General features: G+C 59.2%; 1 protein-coding gene across 1 annotated transcript; it reads right to left on the minus strand.

Annotated features, from left to right (window-relative positions):
* Positions 1–635: 635 nt before the first annotated feature.
* Positions 636–9,497, minus strand: LOC119153839 (anaphase-promoting complex subunit 2-like). The gene is made up of 13 exons (XM_037400748.1): positions 9,379–9,497; positions 8,115–8,728; positions 7,482–7,614; positions 5,671–5,845; positions 5,414–5,533; positions 4,993–5,110; positions 4,736–4,914; positions 4,480–4,621; positions 4,056–4,131; positions 3,273–3,476; positions 2,493–2,622; positions 1,898–2,133; positions 636–1,144 (listed from the first exon to the last, which is right to left on the minus strand). The coding sequence occupies exons 1-13, from the start codon at positions 9,460–9,462 to the stop codon at positions 932–934; spliced, it is 2,424 nt and encodes an 807-aa protein (XP_037256645.1). The 5' UTR covers positions 9,463–9,497; the 3' UTR covers positions 636–931.
* Between the last annotated feature and the right edge of the window lie 818 nt (positions 9,498–10,315).

A 10,315-nucleotide genomic window follows, 5' to 3' on the forward strand; every position in this document is an offset into this window, starting at 1 on the left:
TCCTCCCAAGGAGCAAAACCCACCTGGGAAGCAGGACCACGGAAGCCTGAACGGTAGCAAACGGAGACAGGATTGCCATCCCCAAACCCACTGCCTGATCCCCAGGCTGGGGCGCGACGCTTAACCAGTGGAGCTCAGGCGCTATCCCACCCGACCCCCTCCTTCATCTCAGTGGTGCCGGGGCCTCTGGAGCTCACCAAGACAACGCACCCTTGAGGGCAGCCGCTGTGGCTCCCTGCCACAGTGAAGCAATCCCACCGCTGCCAGAACCCACTTACTTCTCCGCTGGGACTGAACAGCTTGCCCTGAAGAACTGCTACGCCTCCTCCATCCAAAGCGTTCTTCATCCCACAAAACGATCGTGCCCCACAGTTTAGGAGTCCCAAGCAAGGGTGAGCGGATCCTGCATCTTCCTCCCATGTCAGCCACAGGAGATGGCACAAACACTTGCTTTTGTGCAGGGTCTCGCTCATCACAGCCAGCTGCAGGATGCTGCTTTAGCCGCACACAGAGACCCAGACAGCAAGTGGAGCCAACAGCCCCCCTCCCAAAACCTCCCGGGACCACAGACGGAGACCCGATGAGGGGGAGACAGTGCCTGGCGGGCTGAGAGGAAAGAAAAAGAGTTGGTACCGTCTGAGAAAAGACGACTGCTGGCTTTTATTGCCCAGTGAAGTGGGCTCAGACACTCACGTACCGGAGGAAAAGCACCGTGGGGAGCAGGCCCAGACCCAGCAGTTGTGGGCGCACAGCCCAGGCTGCTGCTGAGCTGTCTCCGTGTGGAAAAGGACACCCGCTTTGGGGAAGAGGGCACAGAAAACCCCCAGAGCAGAGGAACTTCCCAGCAGGGTGCAGAGATCTGGGTGGCACGCAGGAACCCAGCACAGGCACAGAGAAGTGACACCGAGGGGAAGGCAGGGACGCTCGCAGTCTAGTTGCAGTTCTTGGGAAGGCGATAGACACTGCCTGAGTAGATCAGCTGCTGGTCCCGCACCTTCTTGTGCAGGAAACCCTGCAGCTCTTGTAGATCGATCTCGGTAACCACCGGGCCTGTCATCACAAACATCTTCAGCATGCTGTGAATCCTCTCCAAGGACAGGCTCTCGAGGTTGGTCAGCATGGCCTGGATGTACGTCCAGAACAGCTGCGGGGGGACACGCGAGCAACAGTAAATCACGCTGGCATCTGCACCGTGAAGAAAAGGGGAGCTTGAGCATCCCCCATCCCAAAAGCGGAGCAGGGCTGTAGTAGGTGGCTGTGAGCTCTGCTCTCAGCCAGGAGCATGCGGCCTTTCAAGAGGACACATCCAAGAACAGGACACCCAGCCAGAAAGCAGGATTTGACGTGCAGCCCGTGCATGACCCTCAGTGGATAAACACCAGTATGACACCTGCGTGTTGCCCAGCGGCACAACACGCGCACATGACACACGGGTAGGAAAAGCACTGGAAGCGCCCAGGAACCACAACGCAGAGAAGGCAAAGGTCCAGCTGTTAGTGCCGGGGCAGCCTTTTTGGCAGCCTAAGTGCCATGAAGCCCCGCTCGGGGGAATCCAAGAAAGTTACGGCTGCTTTTAAATAGGAAATCCTGTCTCAGAGGTTTTCTTTATTTACACTGAGAAAACAGAGGTCGAGATACCCAAATGGCTGCGTGGCTCAGCAGCCGGGCACTTCCCTGGAGGGAAGGCTGTGATCCAGCCCCTGCACCAGTGAGCGTTTACCAAGAGACAGCCCCTTCCAACACCCGTCAGGCTGCACTGAGCCACCTGCAGGGGAAAATGCAAATCCAAAGAGCAAACTGAAGCCCTCGTCTCAATCGGATTCCCCAAAACCAAAAGCTCGGGATGTTTGCATTGTCCCGCCGGCTTCACAAGCAGCCGAGACGCACAAGCGCGTACCTGCAGCTCTTCCTCTTTCTGGTCAGCCTGTGAGGCCATGGCAGAGTCCCCCTCCTCGTCGCTGTCTATCAGAACGACCTTCTCCACCTGGTCCTTCTGCTCCTCCTCAATCACAGTGAAGATGCCTTGCGGCTCTTCGCGCAGGACGCCCTGCTGCAGCCACAGCGTCATCTTACGCTTCAGCGACGTCACGGGCACCTTGAGCACTTCGCTCAGCTCCGTCAGCGTCCACGTACCTGCAGACCCCACGGATCTCAGAGAAGAGAGCGGGACACCTGCCCACCCAGCCCCAGCAGCCACGACTCGGTGAGAGGACGGGGACGGCTGGGAGCCAGTGCCAGCGGCAAGCAGCTGTGCGCAGGGGCTGCCTGGCCGCGGAGCGGGTGCTGAGCTGCGGCCCTGCTCCGTGCCGTCTCCGAGGGTGGCTGGGGACCTGCTGAGCCCTCTGGTAGGTCCAAGCCCACGAGCCAGGTCTTGGTGCCGCTGCCAGAGCTCTCAGAGCCTCCAGCCACCCCCCTAACATGGCCCTCCCACCCAGCCATGCGAAGCACACAGACACGAGGGGTTGACACCGAGTCTCTGCCGCAGCACTCACTCTTGGTCTGGAAGTGCAAAATGATGGCAGCGTGCACGGGGGACACGGACAGGGAGAGGGTGCGATCCGCCAGCTCCACGTCCAAGTCCACCAGGCCCAGGTGGTACTTCCAGTTCAGGGTCCTCATGGCCTGCAAAAGGGGGAAGCAGCCGCTCACGGCACATCTGCCAACAGGAGCCACTAAGCGCTGCGTTACTGCAAACGCCCCTCTGCCACCAGGGCCAGCTGCACCCCCAGGCCCCTGCCAGATGCTGAAGCTGCTCCCCTCCTCACACGTCGCCCAGCACTGCCACCAGCCAGCCCCCACCCCATCATGGGAAACATCCTCCTCGGCACAAGTTGTCATCCAGACCTGGCAGGGTAAGCACAGGCTGAGGAAACACTGGAAGACCAAACGGGCTGCCCAGGACAAACTCCTATGGGAAAGAAAGATTCCTCTGGGGCAGCATTTCCTCGGAACACACGCCATCTCTTCTCATACTGCTGTGAAAACAGCCCTGCTTGCTTTGAAGGCCGAGGAAAACTCTCTTCCCTAACTGCCATCACCACAACGACCCAGGCACCCCATAAAGAGAAACCCCCCCCATGAGGCAACAGCTGAGCTGGGGCAGCTGTAACCCCCGATTCAAAGCTGAAGGACTGCGCGATTCCACCGTAACAGCACGGGTGTACCAGCAGCCAAAATCCAAGGGATGTTAAAGCAGACTTTGCACAGACCACGCCATGTAACAAAGTCTCAACAGCATACATGGTTTTGAAGGAGGGTTAAAGGTGCCTCACCTTTAATTTCTCATACTTCTTGGAATAGGCTTCCATGGCTTCCTTGACCTTCTCTGGAAGCTCCAGCTTCTCCTCTTTCAGCAGCGGCCAGAACTCACTTGACAGGATAACAGCAACAAGGCTGAACGGTGGCCTCTCCTCCTCTGGAAGCTTCTCTTCCTCATCACGAATGTTGGCATTAATGCGTCGTGAGTCAGCCATATCCTGGAAAAGGCACAGGAAGCTAAGGCAGCTCCTTCTCTTCCAAGTCAGTGCTAACCCTTACTAAAGGGGAAGCTTAAACAAGGGGACTAGCATCGTCTCCAAATGACGATGGGGACACTGGAAAGGACAAGGTCATGTGTGTCTGCATCAAAGTCTGCTGCACACTCAGAAACAGTCGTGGGGAGGCTGAGAAAGGGCTTGTTCCACTCAACACTAGCCTGGAGTCCCTCCAGAACTGTGCTTCCTACAGTGCTCCAAGTGAATTAAACGCCAGAGTCCCAGCCCCACAGGAGCTGGAGGAGCCCAGCTCTTCACTGCTGGAATACTGCACGGCAGGAAGAGCAGGAGAGACAACAGCACCAGAGCCACCATTCCTCAGAGGTGACAACCCAACCCAAAGGGCTTAAAAAGCAGACAAGATTTTGAACACACTTCTGCCTCTCACACACCAGCCCCCTCACAGGGATTTTGGGAACCCCGCTTTCCTAGAAAACCCTTTTGGGGTCCCTCCTCAAGTCCCTCCTCTTTCACAATGGGTTCAAACACCCAGGACTTGAATTTAAAAAGTAAACCCCATACTTTTAACATGACTTCACAATAGTGCATCTGAGCTTCACCAAACCGCAGCTTCAGCAGCTCCACGTTGCGGATTTCCCTGGTAAGAGAAACACCAGATCAGACACAGGTCCCTCAGAGAGGCGGGTCTGGCTTGGCCTCTGCCGCCTGCAACGCAGCCAAAACAGGTAGCTTCTAGCACAAGGGTGCTCCTCCTAGGAAGCCTTGCAAGGTGTCACCTACATGCTGCCCGATCAGTGCAAGCCAAGTGCAGGATGGAGCAGGGTGCAGCTTGAGAAGAGGTGAGCACGTGAAATTCCACATGCAGACCCAGAGCTGCAGAGGAAATGGCCAAAGACGAACAGCTGCTCATAGGACCACAACTGAAGCAACCTTCACCAGGTGATTCTACCATGGAAAGCGACGAGGCTGGGCACCTGCACCTCACCTCTCAGCGTTGTAGTTGAACTGATGGAGCAGCCGGTCAGCCAGAAGCGTGCGGTATTCGTTGATAAACAGGTCCTTGCTGCCATAGATGCTCACCAGCAGGCTGATGATGTCCGAGGACCGACGCTTGGAACTGGATTTTCCTAGCGAGGTCAAGCAGACGACAGTGCCAGACTATCAGAGACCTGCCCCAGCTCAGCTCAGCTCTAGAGGATGAGCAAATGAGCTGCTCAAGACTTCTGGTCCTGGCACCTAACCTGGATCCGCGTCAACGGGGTCAGGAACCCAGTCCCCCGGTTCTGAGATGTCATCGTCACTCTCCTGGCCGTTCTCCAGGGTCACCGGGTCAGCTTTCGAGAGCTCGTTGGCAAGATCGGAGCCCTCCGCATCCCCTGTGAGACCGGCCACAATCTTCCGCACCGTGTCTTCCCGAGTCCTGCCCACAGGCAAGAGAAACAGAGCGAGTGAAGGGCAGGGAGAGGGGATGCCCACGACCGCCCCGCCAGCCTCCTACCTCAGATACTTCCTGATGGGCTCGCAGGCCACCTCCAGGATAACCATGGAGGGGTCAAGCTCCCGCAGTGCCTTGATGGCCGAGATATACAGAGTGATGATGTCGGACGTGTTGACTCCTGCAGGAGAGGGGCACAGGGACTCACAGTCACAGAGCACAGGCAGCTTGGGTGCAGGGAGCCTGGATGCTCCAAGCCCTCTGCTCCACCTGACAAAGCTAAACTTCCCGCTCAGCTCCTCACCCCTTTGAAAACGAGGCAGAAAGATCTAAGCAGCTCCTGCTGCCCGGGCACACCCGAATGTGCACAGCCTGACCGCCTCCCCCTCATCAAACACAAAGCCAGATGAGGGGTCCCACCAGATCCCCATTCATGCCCAGGCTCCCCACAGTGTTACGGCACACGCGGGGATGTTGTACCCACCAGGGTGCAGAAGTCGCGTTTCCAGAGCGCTTTTCAGGGAGCTGAGCAGCTGATGCCTCTGATTAGTCCTTTCCAGGCAGAACTTGAGGTCCTCCACAGCAGGCTTGGACTCTGGGAAATCTACAAACCAAGGCACCATTAGAAGCAGCCCCACGCTCCAGGGGAAGGCAAGAGGAGACAGCGCGGTACCGCAGGAGAGGAAGGCCGAGCTATCGTGCATCCAGCCAAGTCCGAGTGACTGAATGGCTCAAAGCTACCTCGAATAATGCTGAAGAGCTCTTCGATGCGCATGCTGGCGTAGCTGTGGTAGAAGAACCTTTGGACGTGGCACCGCCAGCGCTTCAAGGTGCTGCTAGCCTCTGCAGAGGAACGTGCCAAGGGACCGTCTTGCAGAAAAACCCTGCTGAGCCAGCCGATCACTTTCTCAATCCACTGCACAAGGACAGGGGGAGCACAGAGATGGTGATCACCACAGCTGGATGCACAGCTGTGTCCCACACTTCACCTATCAACAGGCAGATGAATGAGCAAACTGCCCGCCACACCGGCTGTGACTGTGACACATTTCGGTGATTCCTGAAAGCCGTCAAGAGCAAGAAAGCCACCCCAAGGACCCACCATCAACCAAAATCAGGCACTTGAAACCAAGACCTCAAATACCAGCTGAGCTCATTTTTAATTATCTACTCCACCAAGGACGCACTGAAGAAATGCACACGTTCTGACTGTTACAACGGCAGACAGGACAAACCTGACAACTACACAACACCTGGGCATCAACCTGGGCAAGACTGTGGAAAGCTGATAACGCATGCTGAAGGAGAAAAGGAAAGGACTATAAATGACGCAAAGTCAATTCTAAGGAATACAATCATTATCAAACCAACCCATTCTTTCCTGTGAGGTTATCTTCTCTGAGCGCTCCTGTCACAGTCTGATTATCAACTGACTCTCCAGACCACTGCTGATGAGTCTCTCACTTGTACTTTTAGCAAGCTGTTTCTCAGACTTCTCCTGTTTTGCCGGTAGCTTTGCCAGGCTTATGCTTTTTGCCTTAAAATTCTCTCTTCCTAGTTCTGACACGCTCCAGCGTCCTGTGGCCAAACACGCTGCCCTTCCCAAAGGGATGGGAGCAAGGGCACCTTCAGTTACGTCTGACAAGCCGAACGCGGTTGCATTTTCCCTGCTGCCCTTAAAATGTCCTCAAACAATCTCCAGGTCACCCAAAAGCCTTTCTTTCACACAAGCTCCAGCAAAGAAAGGGCTGCACACCAACTAAAGGGGAGCAAATACAAAATGACTGCCGATGTTTGCACACGACAGAAATAGCCGACGCGGCAAACAGCAAGGAAACTGGGGCAACCACCGAGAGCCGCCTGGTTTGCACGGCAACCTCACTTCACACATTGTGCTTCCACACAGGCAAAGGCAAGGTCACGCCTCCAGGAACAAAGAGCGCAGGGCAACCTGCGGAGCCAGGGCTGGATCCTGCAAGAGCCATAACCCGGAGACCAATTTTATTTGAAGGCCACACTGGGTACGCTGACCAACACAAACTTGGTTTAAGGCAGCAGCAAAACAACCAGGTCGTCGCAAGGAAGGATTCTAATTCTGTGTATGGCCCACCAGTGAGATCAATGCCAGACCATCGTCTCACTTTCCCGATGCCTGTTTTAAATGGGTGCTGAAAAATCGGGAAGAGGACAGAAAACGGCCACACAAATTCTAACGATGGGCCCACCTACGCAGAAGGAGGGTCCTCTGCAGGCCAGGTGGCACTGCACGCTCTCGTAGCTTGTCAAACGGAATCACAGAAATTCCTGCTATGGCCCTCACCGGGTGAAACACAAGGGTCCGTCACGCACGGGCCAGAGCAAACCGTCCCCTCCAGCATAAACCAAAACTGAGAGTTGTAACCACCTCTTCTGCCAAGGGCGCTGGGAGTCGCAGCCCAGGACCAAGGGGTTTTGAGGTGGAATCTGCTTTTAGCCAGAGCTGCTAAAGCACCAACAGCAGCAGCTGCTCATCTCCAAAGGAAGGGCCCTTGCCGCCCGCACGCCTGCCTTACCTCCTGGAACTCATTCAGGAAGGAGCGCTCGTACTCCCCCCTGCATCGCTGCTCCATCCTCTCTTCTATCATCCTGTGCAAGATGGTTGTGACCGCATCGGCGCTCACTCTCTCCAGCAAATGCAGTCGGCGGCTACGGAGACAATGCACCGTGTATGGAACCAAAGGCACAAGCAAGTACAGACAGCCCCGCTACCCAAAGGCACCTTCCGCCCCGGACACGCCACAGATGCAGGCCTCAGTGCAAATGCTCTGACACACAGACGCACTGCGTGTATAGCATATGACGTGACTGCTACCCCATCTTCCTTAGGAACGTGACTTTCTGGCTATCAAAAGCTTTTCCATGTAGAAAAGTTTGCCCCGTTTTGGACAGGTGGCTTTAGCGCAAGAGGAAGGCATTGTCGTATCGAGGGAGAAGAACTTTCTCTCTAAAGATCTCCTCCTGTTCAACCACCAGTCGTCAGCCACCTGCAGACACCCTGCGTCAGGTTCTCTACCCATCACTGTGACCCGGCCCGACCTCACGCGCAACTCCTCCCATCTCCAGAAATGAAGAAAACCCGCCACTGCTCCCCGTCCAGACCGCCTGGTCCTGGCGAGTGACAGCCACCACCCCGTAAGCATACGTACAGGATGTCGTTGAGCTGCTGAAACTGCTCCATGGCTTTGGGGCACCAGCACTGCTCCCTCTTGCTGCTGCACCCTGCGCAGAGCGCGCTGTCTCCGCCGCCCTCCTCCGGATCACTGTCCTCGCTCATGCTGCTCTCACGCTCGCTCCTTCCCTCTTCTCCTTTCTTCCACTGCCGCATGTATATCCTGAACGTGCGGCCGTAGAACTGCTGGATCATCTCCTGGAAGGATTTGGTCGTGGAGAAGAAGAGGATCGCCTTGAACATGGTGTAGACCTTCTCCTGCAGCGTCTGGGCACCCGTCCCCAGCAGCAAGCCCGCCTCGGTCCACCTCTCCAGGAGCTCCAGGCTGTTCAGGTAGGGGTCCAGGCGCCTCCTGAGGAGACCAAACGCGTCCAGGAGGAGCGAGGAGCACTGGGGCTCCTCAGCCGTGTTCTCATGCTGGCCGATGCCATTCCAGAACTCGGGAGCTATGTTTGCCTGAAGGTCCATCTGCAGCACCTCGACGAACCACTCCTCCACCACCGAGTGCAAGTCGTAACGCCGCAGGACGTCCAGGGCTGCCCGCAGCTCCGCATCCTTCAGCGGCTGCGCAGCATCCGACCGCGGGACTGCCTGGAAAGCCGAGGGGGCACCGAGCTGGAGACCCCCCCTTGGGGGCCTGTGCCGGGGGGCCCAGAGCTCAGAGGGCGCCTGGCAGCTCCCGCTGCTCCGCCGAGCCCCACGGGGGGCTGCGCTGCTGACAGCCCCATGCCCACCGCCCTTGGTGCCCACCGCCCTGGGACCCCCACGGCCCTCACTGCCCACCGCCCCCGGGCCCCCATGGCCAGGCCTCGGGCCCCCACCGGCCCCAGACTCCCACCGCTCTCGGCCCCCACCGCCCCCGGGCCCCCCACTGCCCCGAGTGCCCGCACCCGGGGGCATCCACCGCTCTCGGGCCCCCACCGCCCTCGCTGCCCACCGCCCCCGGGCCCCCACTGCCAGCCCTCGGGCCCGAGCCTGCCCCGGCCGCCCTGACGGGCCGCCTGGGCCGCCGCGGCCTCTCCCTCGCAGTCCCCGGCAGCCACAGGCCGCCCCCGCCAGGCGCCCCCGGGCCCGCTTCTCCCCACAGCCCCGGGACCGGCCGGGCCGGGGCCGCCTCAGCCCCCCGGGGGCGGAAGCCTGCGCGGTCGGGGCCTGCGCCGGGCCCGCCTCAGGCGCCCACAGGGCCCAGAGCGCGGAGCCCCGCAGCCCCGGCCGCCCCTCCGCCCCCCGGCCCCGCTCACCAGCCCCAGGGCGGCGGGCGGCACCAGGCCGGTGCTGAGCGTGTTCCAGGCGGCCGAGAGCTCCGCGCCCGCCGGCGGCTCCATGCGGGCCGGGCCGCGCCGAAGAGGAGGCGGGGCGGGCAGGGCCGGGCCCGGCCGGGCGGCGGGGGGCACACGGCGGGTCTGGGGCCGCGGGGCACACTGCTGGGCTGGGGCCGCGGCCCGGGGGCACACGGCGGGGCTGCGGAGGGCGGCAGGCCCGGGGCCTGGAGCTGCGGGCGGAGCCGGGAGGCGGAGCGGAGCGGTGCGGCTGCGTGGCCGCCTCCCGGCGCTGACCGGGGCTGCGCTTCGCTTCGGTGCTGCTGGATCCCGGTCCAAGGGCATCCCCAGACCATCGCTGCGGGGTCCGGAGGCGGCATTGGCCCGGGGCCGTGAGCTCGTGCGGGTTTGTGCCTCATGTCCCCGCCGCGCAGGCCCGGGGGGTTCCGAGCGCATCCCGGTGCCCTGCCCGCCCCACCAGCCTGGAGGGCAGCGCGTCCTGCCAGCTCTGCCGGGGCTTCTCGGTCACGAATTCCCTCCATGCCTGCTGCCATCTAGGATTAGCCGCTTTCTCACTTTCCTGCCTTCCCCTGGAGTCACACCCTCTGTGTTCACAGACAGGGGTTCATTTGGTTGTTACCAGAGCCCCTACATCTCAAGGAATATTTTCAGCTTCGTAACAGTTCCCGCTGCCACAACAGCACCAGCCTTGAGTGAAGTGCCATGGGGAAACACGGAAATGTGCTCTTACCCACAGAACAAAACCCTGAATGCACAAAAGGTGGGGGTAAGTGCCACACTCCGCTGCAGGCAGCTGCACAAAGGCTGCCAGCAGTGTGGGACTTGCAGGCCTTTAGGCACTGAAAAACAAGGCTGTATGTTAAATAGGAGTTGCTTTCCGTGTTCCACGGGCCTCTCG

Source organism: Falco rusticolus, chromosome 9, assembly GCF_015220075.1.
Source record: "Falco rusticolus isolate bFalRus1 chromosome 9, bFalRus1.pri, whole genome shotgun sequence".
Lineage (NCBI taxonomy): Eukaryota > Metazoa > Chordata > Aves > Falconiformes > Falconidae > Falco > Falco rusticolus.